Genomic DNA, 26,783 nt, shown 5'->3' with positions numbered 1-26,783 from the left:
GTAATTCCGGGAAAAGACAAAAAACCCGAAACGATAAAAAAAGCATTTCAAAAAATATTTAGAAAAGTAATACCCAGGATGATACATACCGATAAAGAAAAAGAGTTTATGAATTCTGTTATTAAGGATTTATTTAAAAAACATCAAATAAATCATTATTATACTCATTCCGAAACGAAAGCGTCGGTCGTAGAACGGTTTAATAAAACTTTAATTTATCGATATATTTATTAGAATTTCGATAAGTAATAAGACGATAAATTTTATTTTTTAAACGATTTGGTGAAGGCATATAATTATAGTAAACATCGAACTATAGGAATGCCTCCGGCCGAGGTGAAACGTAAACACCATTTACAAATTTTTAATCGACTTTACGGTAAAACGAAAATAAAATATAAATATAAAATTACTGATAAAGTTAGAATTTCTAAGAAACGTAAAACGTTTTCTAGAGAATATTTGGCAGGATGGAGTAAAGAGGTTTTCTATATAAATAACCGATTTCCGACGACTCCAGTCACTTATGTGTTAAAAGATTACAACAACCAGACGATTACGGGTCGATTTTATAACGAACAACTGCAGAAAGTCAAAAATGGATAGGTTTTATGTTACGCTTATCAGTACGGCGAGTATGGACTATTTTCCAAAAAATACTCAATCGTCCTTCACATCGAAAATTAATCCGCCGATAAATTTAAGCGGGTCGTGGGAAGCGGCATTGTCCCAGATAATAATACCTCGTTCGTGGTTTAATATAACTAGCGAAAATAATACTTACAACATAATTTCTAAAGAGACAAAGTTGATTAAAGTAAAAACTGATGATTTGACTACACTAATTCCGTTATATCCCATAGGAGAGAACAAATCAAGTAATATATTCGAGACTATTACGAATAATTTAAAAGAATTAGAAAAGGATGGTCTTATTACATTTTCTTATAACAAAGAAGACAGCTTTGTGACGATTCAGATCGCTCAAGATTGCGAATTACGCATAAATCAAGATGCTCCTACATTTCTTTCAGCTCTGAATTTTTTCATATTTACTCTTACAATATATTGTTTTAAATACTCTAGATTCAATGTAATTCAACTTTTACCGATTTTAAAGAAGAATTTATTACATTAATAAAAAAAAATGGATATATAGATAAATCATTTCAGACAATCAGTTTTAAATCGCTTCCCGATAAAAAGTTATTATTGAAAGTTCCACGAGAAACTACCGTAAAATTTAATAGTCAATTAAAAGATATATTAGGATTCGATCGATTAGAATATTCCGAAGGAGAATTTACGGGAACTTATCCCTTAGAATTAAACGCCGGAATAACAGAAATATTTGTATATTCTAATTTAATAGAATCGCATCACGTAGGCGATACTTCGGCTCCACTATTTCGAGTAATTCCAGTTATGGGAGAAAAAGATCAACAAATCGTTAAAATTTATAATACTCCGTTATTTTTCCCTCTTTGATCGAATTATATCGAGACTATAACCGTAGACATATGCACATCAACGGGTGAAAACGTCATATTTACTTCGGGAAAAACGCTTTTGGTATTGTGTTTTCGTCGAAAAAGTATATAAAACCGGATTCATTAAAGAATCGGTTATTTGATAAAATGAAGCTTAAACCGGAGGACTGTATTAGTTATTATCGTTCGCAGACGGGAGGATATCCCGATTCTATATTTCCTCACACCCCTTATGTTACTTCTCAATGGGGAAGAGGACCGTATTTTAAAAGTTGGCCGATTCAACGAGGATATGGATTTTTCGGCTCAGTTTTTCGCGAAGCAATACCAATTTTAAAACACGCGAGTCGATATATTGGAAAAAAAGCGTTAAATATAGCGAAAGATATCGGATCGGATATACTCACGGGAAAATCGTTAAAAGACTCGGCTCTATAGAGAATTAATCAAGCGGGTCGAGAAATAAAAGATGACGTCATTAAAAAAATTCAAAGCGGGTCGGGTAAAAAACGAAAACGTCTAAGAAAAAGCGTAAAACAAAAGAATACTAAGAAGAGGAAAGTAGTAGATATTTTCTCCTAAAAAAATGGATCCTTTCTCCTGCCCGTGTTTAAAATCGGAACTAGATTTTTTTAAAACTATTCCGACCCAGTTGGCGATTTTAAATACTACCGAGGCTATTCTACATCCCATCGCTTCGATAACCGATCAGAAATCTCCTATAGAATTTCTAATCCCCGGCTCCGGAGAAAACTTAATAGATTTGAGCAGTATTTCGATTAATGCGCAAGTTACTGTTACTAAACAAAATGGAACTTCTACTCTCGATACCGATTTAGTAACACCCGTGAATAATTTTTTGCATTCGATGTTCTCTCAATGTACTACGATATTTAACGATAAAACTATATCTACGCACGTTAATTACCCATAGAAAGCGATAATAGAAAATCTATTATTTTCCTCCGAACAAGCGCAAAAAACCTATTTAACCAGCTCTTTCTTCTACAAAGACACCGCCGGATTTTTAAACGAAACCGACCCGATTAAAGACGCCAAGAATGAAGGATTAGTCGCCAGGTTTAAGAAAAGCAGGAGAAGCCAAGTATTAGATTTATACGGACGACTTCATTTCGATTTTATTAATCAACCTAAATTATTGATAAACGGCGTAGACGTTCGAATAAAATTGGAACGTTCGAAAGACGCTTTCGCTCTAATGGTGACAGCCGATAATTATCAGATTCGATTAAAGAATATTACGTTAAAAGTAAATAGAATAGAAGTAAGTTCTAGCATCTTAATTGGAATGGAAAAAACATTAGAAAATTCTGTAATTAAAATGCCTTATCGACGAGTTAATATTAAAGTATTTACATTAAGTAAAGGGATTTTAAGTTAAAATATATCGAATGCGATAATCGGTCAAATCCCGAAAAGAATTATAATCGGATTGGTGCGAAATAACGCTTTTAATGGACAGATCGATTTAAATCCTTTCAATTTTGAAAATTTCGACTTAAACTATATTTCTGTTATAAAAGATTCGATTTTAATCCCACCCAATCCGTTCTGTCCAGACTTTGACGCAAAATCTTACGCTCGAAGTTACGCAACATTATTCGAAGAAATAGGGGGAATTCCCTACGGAAAATTCGCTAATATATCGTATTCCGACTACGCTCAAGGATACCTGTTCCACGTATTCGACTTAACTCCGGACCGCGCGGCATCCGAAAACCATACCTCTGTGTTGACCTATGGAAATGTTAGTTTCGATTTAAAGTTCAAAAGACCTTTGCCAGAAACAGTTAACGTCATATGCTTCTTAGAATATCGTAATACAATAGAAATCGATCGATCGCGAAACATTTACGTCGACTACTAAACAACTAATGGATACGATTACACTCTGGAAACTGGCGTTAGGTGATTCCGAAATTAGCAAGACATTCGGTCGCGTTTATCCCTCGGATTTATTACCTCAAACAATCGGAAAGAAGAGAAGCTTTATCGTTAATACGGAGAACAGCAAAAATCCCGGACGACACTGGATAGCTCTTTTTTTCCGAAATTCGACTTGTTATTATTTTGACTCATACGGACTACCACCAAAAATCCCGAACATTATAAAGTTCATAAGACAGAATTCCAAGGAGTTGCGTTGGAATCGAAAAACGCTCCAAGGTCCGTATAGTTCTACGTGCAGATACTTTTGCTTATTTTTTCTCTACAAAATATCGAGAAACCAAGACTTAAAAATTCTTCAGCCTAATACTAAATATTTTAATGATAACTATGTATTCGCTTTTGTACGCAATAATTTTCGTTTTGGTAAAATACAACCAAATATATTCATTAAATGTAACCAATGTAGCGTTAGTTTACTCAAATAAAATTTTTTTTAAAACTTGAAAAATGCGTTTTTTTTAATTGAAACTATAAAACATTAGTCGCTTTGTGTGGGAATCGGGTCACCTCGAATTCTTGACTTTGAATTAGGAGGCCTATCTTTGACCTAGAATGTAAAAAAGATAGAGAGGGACAGATAAGACGCGAGTTTTGATGCCGTATGCTAAGATGGGGACTAGCGAAAGTGAACGCATATATTAATAACCCTAGAGTATAAATACTTTCGCTTTATCCGATTTTTTAACCCTCTCCAAGATGAGATCTCCGTCGAATGTGACAATTTTAGAGACAAAATATTTTACTAAATATTCGATAAAGTTTGAAGAACGCATTTACGCTGGCAACCACGTTGTCAACGAACAATGGGACACAACTCACATTTTACATAATTTTGAAGAAGACCAAATTTGTTTTTTCCACCGAGGAGCGTGGAGAATTTTGGACAGAAATGGTAATTATCTTTTTTATATTTTAGTAAAAATTTTTTTACTTGTATTTTTTTAAAAGTATTTGCTAATTTTTCAGAAATAGCAATTCCCGTTCAAAATATTTATCACGTGCGGCCAAGAATTTCTCCGGCAATAAATATCCCATCAAAATTATCCATAGAAGTTTTCAAAAAAGAATCCATTTATTTTCAAGGAAAAATATATTCAAAAATTTTAAATTTAAACGCTTCCTTTCAAAAGGATGTGATTATATTACAAGAATGTTTTAAAAAACAAATTATTTTAATGGGTGGAAAAAAAATAATTTTATTTGAAGAATAAATGGTAAGTTTTTTTCAAAAACTTTATATAAATTTTAAATAATAGATGTAAGAATATTCCGCAAGATTTTTTCGAGGCGAACAAAGATGAATGTCTAGACATTAGGTCAATTTAAATTCTTTTAGTTTTTTAACCCTGTGTTAGGCGCGCAGGGAAGTGTTACACGGAGGGGCGCGCGGGGTGTACGTGCACCCCGCGTGACTAAAGGTGTTACTGAAAAAATCAAAATTTTTTTCGCGATTTTTTCGTTTTTGACGTTAGTGGGATTGTGTTTCTGATGTATTAATCAACAATACTACTTAAAATATATCTGTTTTATTTATTTATAACGAAAACGAAAAAGTATTACGTTTCGCGAATTTTTCAGGAAAAAAATCGTCAACTTCAAAAGTCTATTTTTCAAACTGTAAACAAGTCTGTTGCTATCTAATCGTTGAATCGTATTCCCGTATGTGTTTTTTAACTGTTCCAAACATTAAATGCTTTGTCACAAACCCCGGGCCAAAAATATTTCAGTATTTTCAAAAGTACACCCCCTGAAACTCTACAGCGACTAGAGATAAAAAGGCGAATTATTGCCAGATAACATCGATAGTTAACTTCTTTTACACTGTAATTGGTTACTTTCTTTGTCTGTTATTACATCCACCAGTAAAAACAATTGTCGGTAAAATTCCCGCGAAATGCCACGCCCCCGCAGACTACCACGTTGACTTATGTAAACAGTCGCTATAAAATCGCTTGTTTTAATCGTTTTTTTTACTTTTAATTTAGTTACGAGAAATTTTCTGGCGTTATTCGGACAAATAAACATGTTTTCAGGACCATTTAGCAATAAATATTTCCAAAAACGCCATTTTTCAAACTTTCAATGCTAAGTCTATGGGACACTTTTTTTCCGTTTATTGGCCTTAAAAATCTTATTTACACGCCTTCTATGGTCTTATTCGTCATTTGTATTATGACTGATTCGATATCAAGCAATGATCGTTTTTTCAGTACACTAACTCGGGTCCACCCCCTCCAATGGTCGCGCTAAAAAAACTTCCGCCGTTAGGCGCGCGGGGTGCAGGTGCACCCCATGCATTTTGCTGTGTTTCTTTTGTAAAAAGTTTTTTTTTCCTGGAATTTTTAACATTTTCAGTGCAATCTTCAGTACTTTGAAGGAAGGTACTGAGGGGATGAAAAAATACACGCGTTTAAAAACGTTTGGGGTGCACCTGCACCCCGCGCGCCTAACGCAGGGTTAATATTTGAAATAAATTTAAGCTTTCTACGACTAACTTTTTTTATAATTTTTTAATACGCTTTTTTTATAATTTCAATCTTAAACTTCTTACCTTCGCGGTTGTTGGAGATACATCGGTTAATCCTATCGATCGTCTCTTATATTTAAAAAACAATTGTAAGTCTAAAAGCAACAGTTGCATTTTAGACACAATGACTAGACATCTTTCTTTGTTTGACAATCTTCTTTGTTTCGAAAAAGAAGAACGACTAACGCCCTCTGCTTTTTTTTTTCTTGCAGATTTTCCTTACAATCTACTTTTAATTTTTAATTTAAACTATTGTATATTTATTTTTAAAAAAATTTTTATTATAAACATAATATTTATTGTTTTTTTTAGACACATTCGACGGAGATCTCATCATCTATTCATCTATTTTCTGTAACAATTTAAGCATTTGTTATTATAACTTTTTTTATATTTATTTTGTTTTTAATTATTATAATATCATTTTGTTTTTAATTATTATAATATCATTTGATTTTATTTTCAAATAAAAAAGAACAAGAGAGAAAATTGTGTTGTTTATTTAATCGTCGTCGCGACACATATTTGTTGACAGATGGCGCCCAACCAAAACAAAAACTTACAAAAATAAAAAAATATATAAAAATAAAAAAAATATATAAATATAAAAAAATAAAAATATAAAAATAAATAAAAGAAAGAGGAGAAAAAAATATATATATATCGTAAAAGTATCGATAAAAACCAAATAGCAAATGGCGCGATCCGATTAGCGACGGACGGTTCGCGCTGTTTGTTATTTTTTTAATCGGTTTCGAAATTTCGAAGGAAAAAAATAATTTAAAAAGAAAATGAAGTTTAATATTTTGCCAACAGATGGCACCTTCGAGACTTAACAATTTAATATTTTGCCAACAGATGGCATTGGCTTAACGAAAAGAAAAATATCTTAATATTAAAGTTATATATATATAATAATATTAATTCTCTTAAATAAAGAAAAAAATATTGATTCTCTTAAGAGAGAGATCGTCGTATTGTAAAGAGAAAAAACATCGTTTCTCTTAAGACTCGTCATATTGTAAAGAGAAAAAACATCGTTAAGACTCGGCGCGGCGCATTCTAAAAACCCTCGCTCACATTTCGCGGTGAAGTATATCCAAAGGGGCAACAAAAATGGGAGTGGTTTTAATGTCTACGAGAGCTTTTGGAATACAAATATCCTAGAAACGCTCGAACGATTCAACGGTTTTTGCCATTTTTAGCCCCTGGTGGACGTCTTTCCCCCGAAATGTAGAGCAATACTGGAATAAAAGTTATAAAGTCTTAAAAGTTTAACAAATTATCCCAAAGTCTCTCTCCCTAATACTACTAATATATGCTAAATTATGAAAGAGTAATTTACAGCGGAAACCATATTGTTTTAGAAGAGTGGAATTTCATACCACTTCTTGAAAATTTTGAAGAGAATCAAGTGTGCTATTATCATAAAGGAGTGTGAACAATTTTAGATAAAATGGTAATTATCTTTTTATATTTTAATAACAATTTTTTTATTTGTATTTTTTTAAAAAGTATTTCACAATTTTTCAGAATCATCAGTTATGCCCTTAAATAATATTTATTGGGTAAAACCAATAACGACAACTCCTTTAAATACCAAATCAGAAATTACCATAAATGTATACAAAAAAACTAGCATATATCACAATGGAAAAACGTATTCTAACCTAATTAATTTAAATGCTCAATTTAAAAAAAAATATAATTATTCTTCATGAAAGCTACAAACGAGTAATAATAAAAATGGGCTCCCAAAAGTTAGTATTATTTGAAGAAGAACAATAGAAATTAAGTTTTTCAAAGACTTTATATAAATATAAGAATATTCCGCAAGATTTTTCGAGACAAAGAAAGATGCGTGTCTAGGCATTAGCTCAATTTAAATTCTTTAGTTTTTTTAAAAATATTCGAAATAAATTTAAGCTTCCTAGAGTTAACTCAAACTTTTTTTTATAACTTTAATTCGCTTTTTTTATAATTTCAATCTTACACTTCTTACCTTCACTGTCATTTCGATTCATTCTTATAGATGCGGCTGATAGCGATACATCACTTAATCCTATCAGTCGCTTCTTATACTTATTTAAAACAATTAAAGTCTAAAAGAAACAGTTACAATTACACACAATGACTAGTCATCTTTCTTTGTTTGGCAATCTTCTTTGTCTTGAAAAAGAACAACAACTAATGCCCTCTGCTTTTTTTATCTTGTGGATTTTCCTTAAAAACTACTTTCAATTTTTTGATATTTCTAATTTAAACTATTTATAATAAAAATTTTTTAAAAATAAATATACAAACATATTATTTATTTTTTTAGACGGTGTGGAGTTTAGACACATCATAAAATAACTTCACAAATAATTATTACTTACTAATTTTTATACTTTTAATTTACTAATAATTTTTATACTTTTGTTAATGTAACTTTTTGTTTTTTATTTATTTGTAATAAAAAAAAAGAGAAAATTGTGTCGTTTATTTAATTGAGGTCGCGACACAAAAGAAAACACATTAATTTGTCGACGGATGGCACCAGCTTAACAAAAAAAACTTATATATAAAAATAAAATAACAAAAATATATTTAAATATATTGATTTTCTTAAGACAACGACGTATAATATAAAAGACAGCGACGTATATAAAAAATAGCGAATTATTCTAAAAACGCTCGTTCAAATTTCGCCAGGAAGTATATCCGAAAAGGCAGCAAAAATGGGCGTGGTTTTAATGTCTAGGAGAGCTTTTGGGATGCAAATATCCTAAAAACGCTCAAGCGATTCAACGGTTATTGCGATTTTTAGCTCCTGGTCAACGTCTTTCCCCCGAAATAATGAGCAATACTGATAAACTTTTAAGACTCTGGGATAATTTGTTATAAAATTTGTAGAGTCTCTCTCTCTTATACTACTGCCGTTTCTCAGCTTGACCTACATTTCAATATAGCAACCACTCCCTTCCCCAACGAGAATCTGCGTTATAAATTATAGGTCGTGTTATGGCTTTCCATTGATTTAAAATGCTGCACTTTACTTATTTTACACTTGAAAGAATATAGACGTGTCTAAATAACATGTATAGAATATTAATCAAAGATCTATAAGTGAATTTTTTAATTGTAGACAAATAAAATTACCGTACACGTGACATAAAATTGTTATAATAGGTTTTATAAATTCAATTAGTAACCTGTAAAAACGGTTACATTCTATAAGAAGTAAGAACATATTACTACACAAATTCAGCACATTTTTCATATAGAATCTTTTTGTTTTAATATGCATTTTTCTTCTATTAGTTACAATGGCAATATAAAGTAAAAAAGCCAAAACCCTTCCCTCGACAGATCCTCAGCAGTTTCTTAATTGGCTAGAGGAGGTTGAAGATCAGCAAACCTGTTATGACCTGGATGAGTCCAATGCTGGGGAAGTTAACATAATAACAGAAAGTGATCACGACACTGCCTCAGAACAGTAGTTAGAAGAGGACGAAGACATTGAAGATAAACCATCTGTAAACAAAACATATTTTACTGGAAAAGACAGAGTTACTAAATGGTATAAAGAAGCACCACCTAAATGAGTTATAACAAGATCAAGAAACATCATAACTCATCTACCTGGTCCTAAAAATGAGGCACGTAATTGTAACAAAGAAATTGATATTTTTTATTTTTTTTTGGACGTGAATATTATAAACTTAATCGTTAAATTTACAAATACATATATAAAAAACAACAGGAAAATTTGCCCAGGAAAAAATGCAGAAGACACTGACCGTTTAGAAATAAGAGAATTTCTTGGCTTATTGTACCTGATAGGAAGTATACGATGCTCCGCAAAAATGCAAACAATTTGTCGAATAATTCTGAAAAGAATGGGGTTGAAGCTTGCTACTTATGCATGAGTGAGAAAAGATTTCAATTTTTGTTAAGATGTATACGTTTTGATGACATTCACGACCGAGAGGAAAGAAAAAAAAAATAGACAAATTGGCTCCTATCAGAAAATTGCATGAAATGTTGGTTTCTAATTTTAGAAAATATTTCACCCCAAGCGAGTATCTCACTGTCGATTAACAGCTCCTCGCTTTTCGGGGCAAGTGCTCATTTCGGCAGTACATGCCGAAAAAACCTGCGAGGTATGGGATAAAAGTGTTTGCCCTGTGCGACGTGAAAACTGCATACACAATAAGTTTGAAGCCTTACGTAGGTACGAGCCTTACTGCGTAAGCAATACTGCTCAGCAAAAAGTGGAAAGATTAATAACACCTGTTCAGGGAACAAACAGGAACATCACTGGGAATAATTGGTTCTCTAGCCTGTCGTTAGTAAAATCACAAAGCTAAGAAACTCTCGTATGTAGGTATTATGAAAAAAAACAGAAAGGGGGTTCCAAAAGTATTTTTACCAAACAGAAATCGTGCAAAAAACTCGTCAATATTCGGCTTTCAGTCAAATTGCTCAATATTATCATATTGCCCAAAGAAAAATAGCACTGTAGTTTTGTTTTTATCAATGCACTTTGGTAACAAAATAGATGAATCCACAGGAGAAGCAGAAAAGCCAGAAATGGTAACTTTCTACAACATGACTAAATCTTGTAGTCCAACTGTGTGGAAAAAACAATGTTGCCAGAATAACAAGAAGGTGGCCAATGGTCATGTTCAATAATTTGCTAAATATTGTGGCAATTAACGCATTTTGTATATTTAAATACCATAAATTTGCTTCTCAAGAAAGTTGCAGACATTCAGAGTTTTTAGAAAATCTAGCTTGGGAGCTCATAAATCCTCAATTAGAAAAGAGATCTAACCCTAGAAAATTTACCAAAAGATCTTAAAAAAAGAGCAAGTATTCTGCTTAAACACACAGATGTCCAGATCTCTGAACTAAGACCATCTGGCACTCAGTCTGTTATTTATGTAGTAGACAACGAGATCGAAAATCCAGACGGTGTGAAAAATGCAAAAAAAATGGACATGTTCAGAGCATATGCTTTGTGTGTGTGTAGCTCATGTTTCGATAATTTAATTTAAATTATTTCTAAGTTTTAAATTTTATACATATGATTTTATAACTTTGGAATTCGAAAGTCTGAAAGATGGTTGGTTGGTTAGTTGAAGTTTATTGGCACAAGGGCCACATAGGCCAAGCTGCGCCACAACTTACGGTATATATATGTACATAAATAACAATAAAAATGAACAAAACAAAAAACAAAGAACCAATAACAAAAATATACAACAGTTAAACTGTGTATAACAACAACATGTATATGGATATATATAAATAAATAATTAAATTTCTTTATAAATATTTGTAACTTTTAGAAAGTTCAATAATTTATCAACATTTGGCCTCTGGCCCAAAATCTCTTTAAAACTTGCATTTCCAAAATGCTGCCTACGAATCCGTTCAGAGGCGATGCAATTGCTCAGTATGTGCTTAACACTTACATTACAGTTGCAATACTGACATACAGGCTGGTCATCACCCTTCAAAAGGTATTGATGAGTCAGTCGAGTATGTCCAATTCTCAAACGAGTAAGAATGACCTCAGATCTCCTGTCATAAGGTTTCTTCTGTGTCCAATTTTCTATCACAGGTTTGATCTCGTGTAGTTTATTGTGGACTTGTGCGTTCCACACATTTTGCCATCTCTCCTCTAGTCGTTTTTTAACAACTAGCTTCAAGTCACCTCCTTCAATATGCATTGTATGCTGAGAAGGACTTGCTGACTTTGCAGCTGCGTCAGCTTCTTCATTCCCTCTTATACCTACATGGCCTGGGACCCAACAAAATTTTATACAGAAATTCCTCGCAAAAAGATGGCAAATCAGCTTACGAATTTTAATCACTATGGAGTGAAAACTAGGTTCATACGAGATCAAAGCCTGAAGTGCACTAACTGAGTCAGTGTAAATCACGCAGCAACGATGACCTTTCCTATTTATATACTTTAGGGCTAAATAAATAGCCTGCAACTCCGCAGTAAAAATGGAAGAATTCGGTGGTATTTGTTCTGCCACGATTTCATCCTGGCAAACAAAGGCTAAGCCAACATAGTCATCCGATTTAGATCCATCGGTGTATATAGGAATTAAATTCCTGTCACGATGTTGAATTTCTGCGAAGTGCTGTCTATAAACGTAGTCTGGAGTGGTTTCTTTTAAAAACTGCTTTAAGCTTAAATCAACGTTTATCACAGGAATTGACCAAGGTGATATATTATCGACCTCGACCTGCGAAATGTTGCTTGTGTCCAGGTCAATCGTGCTGCTTACATTCTCCATTCTTATGTCAAATGTAGGGACACTACTTGGGCGAGCTGCAAATAATCTCCTCAGCTGACTATCTGAACAATCAGCTAAAAGTTTATTTTGAGATCTCTGTTTAATGTAATAAAAAAGAGACAACTGTTCTCTCCTAAGAGATAGTGGAGGCTCATGAGCATCCACATACAAACTTTGTACAGGAGAAGTTCGAAATGCACCAGTGCACAAACGCAATGCTTGATGGTGGATTGGATCCAGCATCCAAAGAGTAGATTCACGTGTAGAGCCATACACAACGCATCCATAGTCCAGCTTAGAGCGAACAAGGGCCCTATAAATCCTGAGCATAGAACATTTGTCTGCTCCCCAGGATGAGCAGCACAGTACCTTTAAAAGGTTCAGAGATTTTAAACATCTACTCTTCAAATTGCGCAAGTGTGATAAAAACGTCAGTTTTTGGTCAAACACAACACCCAAAAACTTTGCCTCATTGACTATTGGGATTTTAACCCCATTTAGGTGAATTTCCGGGTCCAGGTGCAAACCACGCCTTCGGCAAAAGTGGATACAGGAGGTCTTCTCTGCATTAAAAGTAAAACCATTGATCTTGGACCAATTGTCTATGCGGTTTAGCGAGGTTTGCAGCTGTCTCTCGATGAAACCCATGTTACTAGACTGGCAGGAGATCTGAAAGTCATCCACATACAGAGTGTGTTTCACACTGGGAGGAAGACACTTAGCTATGCTGTTAATTTTTACTAGGAACAGAGTCACACTCAAAATACAACCTTGAGGAACACCTTCTTCTTGTGTGAAAGGCCTAGAAAAAGTGTTGCCCATCCTGACTTGGAATCTACGATTCTGCAGGAAGTTTTTTATAAAAATTGGCAAATTACCCCGCAATCCGAATTTGTGCAGATCACAGAGTATACCGTATCGCCAGCAGCGATCGTAGGCCTTCTCTATATCAAAAAACACAGACACTAAGTGCTGCCGTCTAACAAACGCTTCGCGTATAGATGTTTCAAGAATTACTAAATTGTCTGTGGTACTTCTGTTCCTACGAAATCCACTCTGATGTGGTGAAAAGTAGTTCTTTTCCTCTAAGAGGAACATCAGGCGTCTGTTTACCATTCTCTCGAAAAGTTTGCAGAGACAACTAGTCAGAGAAATTGGTCTATAATTAGAGGGATTCTTGTGGTCTTTACCTGGCTTGGGTATGGGAATGATGATAGATAGCCTCCAAGAGTCAGGAAAAGTATGTTCTGTCCATATTCTGTTAAACAGATTCAGAAGATTACTGAGGGAATTGTCTGATAGATTTTTAATCATGCTGTAGTGGATTTTATCCGGGCCTACAGCAGTATTCCCCGAGCGAGAGATTGCTGTACATAGTTCTATTCTGCTGAATGGCACATTATATTCCTCATTAGATGGAGAGTGGAAGTTTAGATATTGTTTTTCAGATTGCACTTTGTAAGCCTGAAAATCCTTTGTATACATACTATTGCTGGATGAGGACGAAAATGTTTCACCCAAACAATCAGCAATACCTTTTATGTCACTGATTATTGTGCCATTATTTTCCAGCATGGACAGAGAGTGAGAAGCATATTTTCCATTAATTTTATGGATTTTATCCCAGACCGCTTTTGAGCTGGTGGAAGATGTTATGCTAGATACATACTTCCTCCATGAATCCCTTTGGCTTTGCCTCCTTATTTTTCTGGCATTTGCCTTTGCTTTTTTAAAAGCTATCAAATTCTCAGCAGTGGGGTATCTTCTGAAGATCCCCCATGCTTTCTTTTGTTTTTTAAATGCTACCTCGCAATTTTGATCCCACCATGGTTTCGGATGTTTTGGATATCTGGTTGACGTTTTCCCCATTGTTTTTTCGGCTGCCTGAATAATACTCGATGTGACAACTTCTACTGCATCATTGATATCGGCAGTATTGACCATTTCCTCAGTGATGTTAGCCAAAGAGGAAAATGTAGGCCAATCTGCCGTTTCAAATTTCCAGCGTGGTGGACGGGCTGTTTCACAGCTTTCTCTGCCTCGATATTTTAAAAATATTGGGAAGTGGTCACTAGAGAGTGGATTAGTTGGTTGGTTGGTTAAAGTTTATTGGCACAAGGGCCACATAGGCCAAGCTGCGCCACAACATACGGTATATATATGTACATAAATAACAATAAAAATGAACAAAACAAAAAACAAAAAACCAATAACAAAAATATACAACAGTTAAACTGTGTATAACAACAACATGTATATAGATATAAATAAATAAATAATTAAATTTCTTTATAAATATTTGTAACTTTTAGAAAGTTCAATAATTTATCAACATTTGGCCTCTGGCCCAAAATCTCTTTAAAACTTGCATTTCCAAAATGCTGCCTACGAATCCGTTCAGAGGCGATGCAATTGGTCAGTATGTGCTTAACACTTACATTACAGTTGCAATACTGACATACAGGCTGGTCATCACCCTTCAAAAGGTATTGATGAGTCAGTCGAGTATGTCCAATTCTCAAACGAGTAAGAATGACCTCAGATCTCCTGTCATAAGGTTTCTTCTGTGTCCAATTTTCTATCACAGGTTTGATCTCGTGTAGTTTATTGTGGACTTGTGCGTTCCACACATTTTGCCATCTCTCCTCTAGTCGTTTTTTAACAACTAGCTTCAAGTCACCTCCTTCAATATGCATTGTATGCTGAGAAGGGCTTGCTGACTTTGCAGCTGCGTCAGCTTCTTCATTCCCTCTTATACCTACATGGCCTGGGACCCAACAAAATTTTATAGAGAAATTCCTCGCAAAAAGATGGCAAATCAGCTTACGAATTTTAATCACTATGGAGTGAAAACTAGGTTCATACGAGATCAAAGCCTGAAGTGCACCAACTCCCCATGTAAATGCTGAAAACAAGTTTGGGCAAGCTAATGATAAATCAATGGCAGTAAATTTTCTTGTTGGGGCATGGAAGTATGTCACTTCTCCGGTATTAAATATATACAGTTGGTGACTGCCTATAAATCTCTCAATGGCCCTGCCACGACAATTGATGTCGGGACTGCCCCACATTGGATTGTGACCATTGAAATCACCAAGTAGAAAGAATGGAGTTGGCAGCTGTTCAACCAAGGCATCCAATTCATCGTCATTGACTCTGACATCTGGTGGCAAGTATATCGAACAAACTGTGACAGTAACGCCAATTAAAATTCTGACTGCCACAGCTTGCACTCTTTGTTTGTTAAGTGGGTTCTTACTGGCTTTTTTAGAACCCACATTTCTGGTTGTTACCCCTGATTTACTTACAGAGGTTTTAGTCTTTGTGATCTCCTTTTCTTCTGATTGGGTAGATGGGATCAATAAGCATCTTGCATGGCGTGTAAAAGATTCGCTTGGGAATACAGAAATATCTGTTTGAACCTCACGTGTCGTAGTAGATTTCAACACGGCAGCAAATGTCTTTTGTTGCATAGGTGCACTTGGAGTGACCATGCGACGAGCCTCTGGATATGATATGTTTTTCTCAGTTTTAACCCGTTGAATTTCTTTTTCTCTTTGCCATGCAGGGCATTTCCGGGAGTAGGAAGGATGGGCATCTTTGCAGTTCACACAGTGTGGAGTACTTTTACATTCAGTACTGTCGTGACCTTCAGTTCCACACTGTGCACATAAGCTTTTGCCTCGGCAAGACGTCTGAGAATGTCCAAATCGCTGGCATTTAAAGCAACGCAGCGGATTTGGAATATACGGACGAACTGCACAGCGCAGATACCCGGCTGTAACAAAGGATGGCAATGCAGGGTTGTTGAACGTGAGGATTAAATGTTTTGTGGGTATCAACTTGCCGTCTCGGCGGATCGAAATGCGTCGAACGGAAGTGACACCTTGGTCTGAGAGGCCAATCTGAATGTCTGATTCGTCTTCAGACATTAAGTCAAACTCAGATATCACACCACGTGATGAGTTCAAACTTACGTGTGGTGTGACCGAAATTGCCATGTCTCCAAGAGTCTTCATTGACAAAAGCTTTACTGTTTGTTGAGGAGAGGCTGTTTCTACTAGTAGATCCCCTGACCTCAATTTTTGCGTTTTTTTTAAATGCCCGATGGTTGATTCAAATAGCTTTTGAATCAAAAAAGGAGAACACTTAGCAAGGGGTTTTTCTCCAGTTGCATGTACTATTAAGTAAGCGGGTTGGCTGGAGGTCTGGTTCTTTGTCGCTTGTTTGTTGTTTTTAGGATCCATATTTAAGAATTGATATTCAGCTCCTAGTGACCCCACCCACCATGGAGTCCAACAAGGGGATGCCGTCACATGGGAGACTCCCATAGACCGTCACACCAGGGTTTCCCAGGAGCTATACCCTCACAATGCAGTCAAGAAGAGCACATCTTGTCTGACGTGTCTGCCCGGTCTGCATCGATCGGTTGACTCCAAGCCGAGGTCAACAATGACTCAACGACCAGCCGATTGACTCAAACGGAGCCTGATTTGAGCCTCCCGTTTATCCGAAGCAGGGGCCAAAGCAGTGTGTTGGGGACGATATGTTGCCCCTCAACTACCAGGATCCCCCTTTCCGGCATACGGGTCACCACGCACGGCAAACACGTGGGTGGGCGTTCAGATCCCAGGGATGGTAAAGAAGAGTTACTAAACCATCTCTGGGAGGTCCCCTCACCACGGACAGGAACCCACATCGAGGGGCAGTCTGAAAGAAGATCAGTCACTCTTTATGCTGGGTGTATACGGAGGTCGTAAAAAGCCTTCATATATACTTAACGTAGAGAGTAACTGATCTTTTAAATGCATTTTTGATGATAGTCGTCTCAAAGTATTTTGTCAATTTAAAAATATTTTTATTATTACATTAAGATTTACAGTTAAATAAACTTCAAACTTGTAGTGGTTTTATCAAACATATTTGCATTCAAATCTTTGACATTAAATATCAGACATCTTTTTAATATAAAATTAGATAAAATCATCATCATCAAATTCTGAATTCTCTTCAGAATTCTCAACATCTATTCGTTCAAAAGTAATTTTTGTTTTTGTAATGTCTTCTGATTCACTATCATCCAAATGTTCGTAATCAAGTTTAATGTAAGTTTTCTGTTGTTCGTTAGAAATCAAACATAACCATTTTAATCCTTTTTTAGCCTTGCTTAGTTTTATTTCAACATTCTGTCCACAAGTTCTTGGTTTACCCGTGTTAAAAAATATTGTTCTTCAGATCTGTAACACTTTTCATTTACAATTGCAGGAAAGTGAATTTGTTTTTCTTTGATATCAATGTCAAAATCTGTAACTCCAAGTAAATGTATAGTAATAATAACTTCTTTTGCCACCAAGTCACTTGAGGTGTTACAATTTTTTTTTCCAAATTGTGATATGTTGCTGGATAATTTTGAGATATTTGCTTATTGCTGATTTGGATTTTCAGGAGATAAGGAAACTTCAAAGCTTCTATGACTGATCCTGGTGTTAAAATAAATTCTAGCGTATCTTAATAATTAATTTATATCAAAGCCCCACCAATCGCAGTTCTTATAATCCAAAAAGGTAAGTCTAAAAATTATTTACTTGACAATTTTGTGATTCATGCTACTCATTTGCCTACTACTCATATATTTAAAAGGATAGAAGCTGGCGTACAAATAGGATGAATTATTTTGACACACCTAATGAAAGATTTTTATGTATGCCACGAGGTAGATTTTTGCATAATAAAATCGATAAATTTTTTTATTTTTACACTTTTTATAATGAGCAAGAAATAATTTAATCTAATTTCAACCTGGATGGAACCAACCAGAAAAAACCAAAATAATCTAACTGGATTGCATCAGTAAACTACCTTCTAAAACAGTTTATAATCTAAATAACAAGCATGTTGAGGGCAAATATCTTAATAACCTAATTTCATAAACCCTCTAGCAGTATAAGGAGCAAGAAATAATTTAACCTAATTTCAACCTGGGTGGAGCAGACCAGAAAACAGTGTCAGTCACTAGAAAGTTCAACAATATTTTGTTTAAGGTAACAGAAAAACTATTTTATATACCCTCCAATTTTGTATAAATATCACTCAGAATCCAGAAATTTCCAACAACTAAAACAGCTTTCAAACTTTAAACATCATAAGTTCTTAGCTGCAAAATGGTTTGTAAGTATATTTTTCATATATCTACATTTAATTAATATATTTTTTCAAAAAAGAAATATTTTAGATTCAGATGTTGTAAATTCCAATACATGGATGGCCTGTGATGGTTCTCATGATTTCAAATGTGAGTACTAAATAAAAACATGGTTTTCTTTATAATATATATATATATATAAATTAGATGACACCCGGATAGATACACATCCTGCATGGCTGACATTAGATGAGGACCGCCTATATACAAAAGAAAAATGTAATATAAACGTAATCATTGATTTTGAAGCTCTCTCTATTCACGACATGGATATTCCATTTAACGCATTATTTCGGCAGCTTGGGTACATGGCACAGAATTGGAACAAATATGGTAAAATTAACTTTTACAATGAAAATATTTTCTTTAACGATTTAAATTATTTTAATAAAAAAAATGTAAAATTTGGCAACCATTTACATGGGCTTTATTTAGCATATGAAGAACAGCCTTTCGGAGAGTGGGAAAGAAGCGAAAATGTTTGTCAAATTTTATACAATTTATTTTTAAAATATAAGGTTTTTTATTATAAAGGGAGGGAAATTGAAGAAAATTTTTAAATTTAACTGCCGAAATTTATGGTGTACATATCCCATATTTCGACCTGGAGAAGTTTGGAGTACCGAAATCTTCGAAAATAAGAGTTTCGTGCCAGGACCACATTAAAAGATTTCCTCATAGCTGCCAACCTCCGAAAAATTGGAACAAAGAAACATTCTGTCCGATCCACGACATGAAATACCCACATAAATATTAGCCGTCGAATGGTGCCACATTAGGAAGCATCTGCAGAAAACACACCCGTTTTATGGCGCACTGCTCCTTATGTGATGTGTTCTCATATAAGGCATATATGTACAAACATAGTAAATATATTTTATTCTTATTTAAAAATTGATTAATATATTTATTTTTAATTTGGGGTTTTTTTTACACATTTGTGGTGATACGAGGGTTGTTCAAGAAGTCCTAAGAAAATCCAATAAATGCGCTTGTAGCATCAAAATTGGTGCATTTTTAGTAAGCATCGTGGCTCACTGGACAATTGTGAAAATACCAGTCATATTCATCGCATGGTTTAATTTTTATTGTCGATTGATGGTTGGTTGGTAATAGTTTTTTGGCACAAAGGCAACACAGGCCAAGCTGCGCCACAACACATGGTATAAATAATAAATAAATAAATAATATAATAATAGAGTAAATAGAACAAAATAAAACAACAGAAAAAAACAAAAAACATAGAACCGATAACAAAAATATACAACAGTTAAACTGTGTATAACAACAACATGTATATGGATATAAATAAATAAACAACTAAATTTGTTTATAAATATTTGTAACTTTTAGAAAGTTCAATAATTTATCAACATTTGGCCTCTGGCCCAAAATCTCTTTAAAACTTGCATTTCCAAAATGCTGCCTACGAATCCGTTCAGAGGCGATGCAATTGCTCAGTATGTGCTTAACACTTACATTACAGTTGCAATACTGACATACAGGCTGGTCATCACCCTTCAAAAGGTATTGATGAGTCAGTCGAGTATGTCCAATTCTCAAACGAGTAAGAATGACCTCAGATCTCCTGTCATAAGGTTTCTTCTGTGTCCAATTTTCTATCACAGGTTTGATCTCGTGTAGTTTATTGTGGACTTGTGCGTTCCACACATTTTGCCATCTCTCCTCTAGTCGTTTTTTAACAACTAGCTTCAAGTCACCTCCTTCAATATGCATTGTATGCTGAGAAGGACTTGCTGACTTTGCAGCTGCGTCAGCTTCTTCATTCCCTCTTATACCTACATGGCCTGGGACCCAACAAAATTTTATAGAGAAATTCCTCGCAAAAAGATGGCAAATCAGCTTACGAATTTTAATCACTATGGAGTGAAAACTAGGTTCATACGAGATCAAAGCCTGAAGTGCACTAACTGAGTCAGTGTAAATCACGCAGCAACGATGACCTTTCCTATTTATATACTTTAGGGCTAAATAAATAGCCTGCAACTCCGCAGTAAAAATGGAAGAATTCGGTGCTATTTGTTCTGCCACGATTTCATCCTGGCAAACAAAGGCTAAGCCAACATAGTCATCCGATTTAGATCCATCTGTGTATATAGGAATTAAATTCCTGTCACGATGTTGAATTTCTGCGAAGTGCTGTCTATAAACGTAGTCTGGGGTGGTTTCTTTTAGAAACTGCTTTAAGCTTAAATCAACGTTTATCACAGGAATTGACCAAGGTGATATATTATCGACCTCGACCTGCGAAATGTTGCTTGTGTCCAGGTCAATCGTGCTGCTTACATTCTCCATTCTTATGTCAAATGTAGGGACACTACTTGGGCGAGCTGCAAATAATCTCCTCAGCTGACTATCTGAACAATCAGCTAAAAGTTTATTTTGAGATCTCTGTTTAATGTAATAAAAAAGAGACAACTGTTCTCTCCTAAGAGATAGTGGAGGCTCATGAGCATCCACATACAAACTTTGTACAGGAGAAGTTCGAAATGCACCAGTGCACAAACGCAATGCTTGATGGTGGATTGGATCCAGCATCCGAAGAGTAGATTCACGTGTAGAGCCATACACAACGCACCCATAGTCCAGCTTAGAGCGAACAAGGGCCCTATAAATCCTGAGCATAGAACATTTGTCTGCTCCCCAGGATGAGCAGCACAATACCTTTAACAGGTTTAAAGCTTTTAAACATCTACTCTTCAAATTGCGCAAGTGTGGTAAGAACGTCAATTTATGGTCAAACACGACACCCAAAAATTTTGCTTCGTTGACCATTGGGATTTTAACCCCATTTAGGTGAATTTCAGGGTCCAGGTGCAAACCACGCCTTCGGCAAAAGTGGATGCACGAGGTCTTCTCTACGTTAAAACTGAAACCATTGGTCTTGGACCAATTGTCTATTCGATTTAAGGAGGTTTGCAGTTGTCTCTCAATAAAACCCATGTTACTAGACTGACAGGAAATCTGAAAGTCATCCACATACAGAGAGTGTTTCACACTGGGAGGAAGACAGTTAGTTATACTGTTAATTTTTATTAGGAACAGAGTTACACTCAAAATAGAACCTTGAGGGACACCCTCTTCTTGTGTGAAAGGCCTAGACAAAGTGTTGCCCATCCTGACTTGGAATCTTCGATTCTGTAGGAAGTTTTTTATAAAAATTGGCAAATTACCCCGCAATCCGAATTTGTGCAGATCACGGAGTATCCCGTATCGCCAACAGCGATCGTAGGCCTTCTCTATATCGAAAAACACAGACACTAAGTGCTGTCGTCTAATAAACGCTTCGCGTATAGATGTTTCAAGGTTTACTAAATTGTCTGTGGTACTTCTGTTCCTACGAAATCCACTCTGATGTGGTGAAAAGTAGTTCTTTTCCTCTAGGAGGAACATCAAACGTCTGTTGACCATTCTCTCGAAAAGTTTGCAGAGACAACTAGTCAGAGAAATTGGTCTATAATTAGAGGGATTCTTGCAGTCTTTACCTGGCTTGGGAATGGGAATAATAATTGATAGCCTCCAAGAGTCAGGGAAAATACATTCTGTCCATATTCTGTTAAACAGATTCAGAAGGTTACTAAGGGAATTGCCTGACAGATTTTTAATCATGCTGTAATGGATTTTATCCGGCCCTACAGCAGTATTCCCCGAGCGAGAGATTGCAGTACATAGTTCTATTCTGCTGAATGGCACATTATATTCCTCATCAGATGGGGAGTGGAAGTTTAGATATTGTTTTTCACTTTGGACTTTATAAGCCTGGAAATCCCTTGTATACATAATATTGCTGGATGAAGACGAAAATGTTTCACCCAACAAATCAGCAATACCTTTTATGTCACTGATTATTGTGCCATTACTTTCCAGCATGGACAGAGAGTGAGAAGCATATTTTCCATTAATTTTATGGATTTTATCCCAGACTGCTTTTGAGCTGGTGGAAGATGTTATGCTAGAAACATACTTCCTCCAAGAGTCCCTTTGGCTTTGCCTTCTTATTTTTCTGGCATTAGCCTTTGCTTTCTTAAAAGCAACCAAATTGTTAGCAGTGGGGTATCTTCTGAAAATCCCCCATGCTTTCTTTTGCTTTTTAAATGCTGCCTCGCAATTTTGATCCCACCATGGTTTCGGATGTTTTGGATATCTGGTTGACGTTTTCCCCATTGTTTTTTCGGCTGCCTGAATAATACTGGAAGTGACAACTTCGACTGCATCATTGATATCGGCAGTATTGACCATTTCCTCAGTGATATTAGCCAAAGAAGAAAATGCAGGCCAATCTGCCGTTTCAAATTTCCAGCGTGGTGGACGGGCTGTTTCACAGCTTCCTCTGCCTCTATATTTTAAAAATATTGGAAAGTGGTCACTGGAAAGTGGATTAGATCCAACCTCCCATGTAAACGCTGAAAACAGATTTGGACTAGCTAATGTCAAATCAATGGCAGTAAATGTTCTTGTTGGGGCGTGGAAGTATGTCACTTCTCCAGTATTAAATAAATACAGTTGGTGATTGCCTATAAATCTCTCAATGGCCCTGCCTCGACGGTTAATGTCGGGACTGCCCCACATTGGATTGTGGCCATTGAAATCACCAAGTAGAATAAACGGAGTCGGCAGTTGTTCAACCAAGTCATCCAATTCATTTTCATTGACTCTGACATCTGGTGGCAAGTATATGGAACAAACTGTGACAGTTACTCCAATTGAAATTCTGACTGCCACAGCTTGCAGTTCTGTTCTTATTTGTACTGGTAAGGAAGGGATGCGGTTTGAAACCAGTACAGCCACACCTCCACTAGCGCGGGTGTGGCTATCATCATCCTTACGGTAAAGATCAAATCCTTTTAAAGAAATTCTTTCTCCAGGTTTTAGATGTGTTTCCTGGAGTGCCACGCAGAGAGATGAGGTAGAGTATGTCAGGTGTTTAACGTCAGAGAAGTTGTTGCGGAAACCACGACAGTTCCATTGGATTATTTTATAATCCATTATGTGTTTGAGGTAGCATTCTTTGCGAGGGTATCCCTCTTTAATTTAACAGGGGGTCTCTCTTTTGGAGGTGACTTTGGTTTCGTAACCTCCGTATTAGGCTCTTCGTCAGATATGTCAGAAAACTCACTCACAGATTGAGCTTCTGATTTTTTTGAAACTTTAGAGAGGGCTGCTTTCAGTCTTTGTTTGTTAAGTGGGTTCTTACTGGCTTTTTTAGAACCCACATTTCTGGTTGTTACCCCTGATTTACTTACAGAGGTTTTAGTCTTTGTGATCTCCTTTTCTTCTGATTGTGTAGAAGGGATCAATAAGCATCTTGCATGGCGGGTAAAAGATTCGCTTGGGAATACAGAAATATCTGTTTGAACCCCACGTGTCGTAGTAGATTTCAACACGGCAGCAAATGTCTTTTGTTGCATAGGTGCACTTGGAGTGACCATGCGACGAGCCTCTGGATATGATATGTTTTTCTCAGTTTTTATCCGTTGAATTTCTTTTTCTCTTTGCCATGCAGGGCATTTCCGGGAGTAGGAAGGATGGGCATCTTTGCAGTTCACACAGTGTGGAGTACTTTTACATTCAGTACTGTCGTGACCTTCAGTTCCACACTGTGCACATAAGCTTTTGCCTCGGCAAGACGTCTGAGAATGTCCAAATCGCTGGCATTTAAAGCAACGCAGCGGATTTGGAATATACGGACGAACTGCACAGCGCAGATACCCGGCTGTAACAAAGGATGGCAATGCAGGGTTGTTAAACGTGAGGATTAAATGTTTTGTGGGTATCAACTTGCCGTCTCGGCGTATCGAAATGCGTCGAACGGAAGTGACACCTTGGTCTGAGAGGCCGATCTGAATGTCTGATTCGTCTTCAGACATTAAGTCAAACTCAGATATCACACCTCGAGATGAGTTCAAACTTACGTGTGGTGTGACCGAAATTGCCATGTCTCCAAGAGTCTTCATTGACAAAAGCTTTACTGTTTGTTGAGGAGAGGCTGTTTCTACTAGTAGATCCCCTGACCTCAATTTTTGCGTTTTTTTTAAATGCCCGATGGTTGATTCAAATAGCTTTTGAATCAAAAAAGGAGAACACTTAGCAAGGGGTTTTTCTCCAGTTGCATGTACTATTAAGTAAGCGGGTTGGCTGGAGGTCTGGTTCTTTGTCGCTTGTTTGTTGTTTTTAGGATCCATATTTAAGAATTAATATTCAGCTCCTAGTGACCCCACCCACCATGGAGTCCAACAAGGGGATGCCGTCACATGGGAGACTCCCATAGACCGTCACACCAGGGTTTCCCAGGAGCTATACCCTCACAATGCAGTCAAGAAGAGCACATCTTGTCTGACGTGTCTGCCCGGTCTGCATCGATCGGTTGACTCCAAGCCGAGGTCAACAATGACTCAACGACCAGCCGATTGACTCAAACGGAGCCTGATTTGAGCCTCCCGTTTATCCGAAGCAGGGGCCAAAGTAGTGTGTTGGGGACGGTATGTTGCCCCTCAACTACCAGGATCCCCCTTTCCGGCATACGGGTCACCACGCACGGCAAACACGTGGGTGGGCGTTCAGATCCCAGCGATGGTAAAGAAGAGTTTCTAAACCATCTCTGGGAGGTCCCCTCACCACGGACAGGAACCCACATCGAGGGGTATTGTCGATTGAAGCAAGAAACTTTTGTTTATTTAGAAAAATGGAAAAAAGTAAGTTTCGAGCAGTGATTAAACACTTATATTTAAAAGGCTTAACACCGAAAGAGATCAAAGCTGAGTTGGATGAAGTTCATGTTATATCTGCTCCTGTGTTTGCAACTGTTTACAATTGGGTAAATGAGTTCAAACGTGGCCGTACATCCACAAAAGATGAACATCGTTCGGGACGTCCAGTGGAAGTGACTACTTCCGAAATGATTGACAAAATCCACCATATGATTTTGAGTGATCAACGAATCAAAGTGCATGAAATAGTTGAGGCCACAGGCATATCACAAGGTACAGTTTTTTCTATTTTGCATAAAAAATTGGGTGTGAAAAAAATCTCAGCAAGATGGGTGCCGCGTTTGCTCTCAGTGGAGAATAAACGTAATCGTGTGGTTGACTCTGAGGCTGTTTTGGCACTTTTTCGTCGCAATCCTGACGAGTTTCTGCGTCGATACATAACTGTGGACGAAACATGGATACATTACTATACTCCAGAGACAAAAGAACAGTCAAAACAGTGGGTTTTTGAAGGCGAAGACAGCAAAATCGACCGGAAAGGTGATGGCCACGGTTTTTTGGGATGCACGCGGAATCATCTACACTGATTACTTGGAAAAAGAAAAAACAATAACTGGAGAATATTATGTGTCATTATTGCACTGGTTGAGCAAAGAAATCAAGGAAAAGCATCCTCATTTGAAAAAAAAAAAAATCCTCTTCCATCAAGACAATGCACGGGTGCACACCGGAGCAGTTTCGATGACCAAAGTCACGGAATTAAAGTTTGAATTATTACAACATCCACCGTATTCACCAGATTTGGCCCCCAGTGACTTTTCTTGTTTCCAAAGTTAGAAAAATGGCTCGGCGTACAACGATTCATGTCGAACGATGAGGTCATCACTCAAACAGATGCCTATTTTGAGAACCTTCCAAAATCTTACTTTTTAGATGGCTTAAAAAAAGTTGGAGAAACGCTTGGAAAAGTGTATAGAGTTTAAAGGAAATTATTTTGAAAAATAACAAAAAAATCTACTTGAAATAATTTGTTTTTCTATCTTTTTCTAAGGACTTATTAAACAACCCTCGTATGAATAAATTATTTGTAATACTTCATAAACAAGATGAAATTTATTTGACAATTTTGTTATGAGAGTCGCCCAAACCACTACTACTTTCATGGTACTCATTTGCCTACTACTCATATATTTAAAAGGATAGAAGCGAGCGTACACATGGGATGAATTATTTTGACACACCTCATGAAAGATTTTTATGTATGCCACAAGGTAGCTTTTTGCATAATAATCAATAATTTTTTTATTTTTACACTTTTTTTTATTTTGAGTAGTCCACATCTGGCCCTCCCAAGATGTAAAAATAAAAGAAATTATATTATTTAAAAACGTTTATAACATATTCATAAGTCTAAATCTATTCTTGGGTAGTCACATTTACATTTTGATGAGCTAGAAGGTTTTTGATTTTGAGCATGTGGATGAAAGTTGATTTTTATTTTTGCTTAATTTTTGGAAAATTTTGAGTGATTTTGTTTGATATTTTCATGAATTTTTAAATTTTCAT

At 36.0% G+C, this 26,783-nt stretch overlaps 2 protein-coding genes across 2 annotated transcripts; one reads left to right on the top strand and one right to left on the bottom strand.

The window, feature by feature from the left end:
* Positions 1–8,668: 8,668 nt before the first annotated feature.
* On the bottom strand, positions 8,669–16,534 carry LOC136979262 (uncharacterized). Its single transcript, XM_067275209.1, has 2 exons — positions 15,596–16,534; positions 8,669–8,755 (listed from the first exon to the last, which is right to left on the bottom strand). The coding sequence occupies exons 1-2, from the start codon at positions 16,532–16,534 to the stop codon at positions 8,669–8,671; spliced, it is 1,026 nt and encodes a 341-aa protein (XP_067131310.1).
* An 8,658-nt stretch (positions 16,535–25,192) lies between these two features.
* On the top strand, positions 25,193–25,804 carry LOC136979261 (histone-lysine N-methyltransferase SETMAR-like). Its single transcript, XM_067275208.1, has one exon. The coding sequence runs from the start codon at positions 25,193–25,195 to the stop codon at positions 25,802–25,804; it is 612 nt and encodes a 203-aa protein (XP_067131309.1).
* The last annotated feature ends 979 nt before the right edge of the window (positions 25,805–26,783 follow it).

Source organism: Centruroides vittatus, unplaced genomic scaffold (genome assembly GCF_030686945.1).
Source record: "Centruroides vittatus isolate TY-2023 unplaced genomic scaffold, ASM3068694v2 contig_60, whole genome shotgun sequence".
NCBI classification, from domain to species: Eukaryota; Metazoa; Arthropoda; class Arachnida; order Scorpiones; family Buthidae; genus Centruroides; species Centruroides vittatus.
Note: the sequence above shows the minus strand (reverse complement) of the source record. Positions and strands in the feature narration are given on the sequence as shown.

Coding starts and splice junctions, on each gene's coding strand:
- LOC136979262 (XM_067275209.1), bottom strand. CDS start 16,534: ATGGATCCTAAAAACAACAAACAAGCGACAAAGAACCAGACCTCCAGC. Junction 8,756..15,595: donor TCACAAAGACTAAAACCTCT/GTAAGTAAATCA, acceptor GAGCGTTTTTAG/GATATTTGCATCCCAAAAGC.
- LOC136979261 (XM_067275208.1), top strand. CDS start 25,193: ATGGAAAAAAGTAAGTTTCGAGCAGTGATTAAACACTTATATTTAAAA.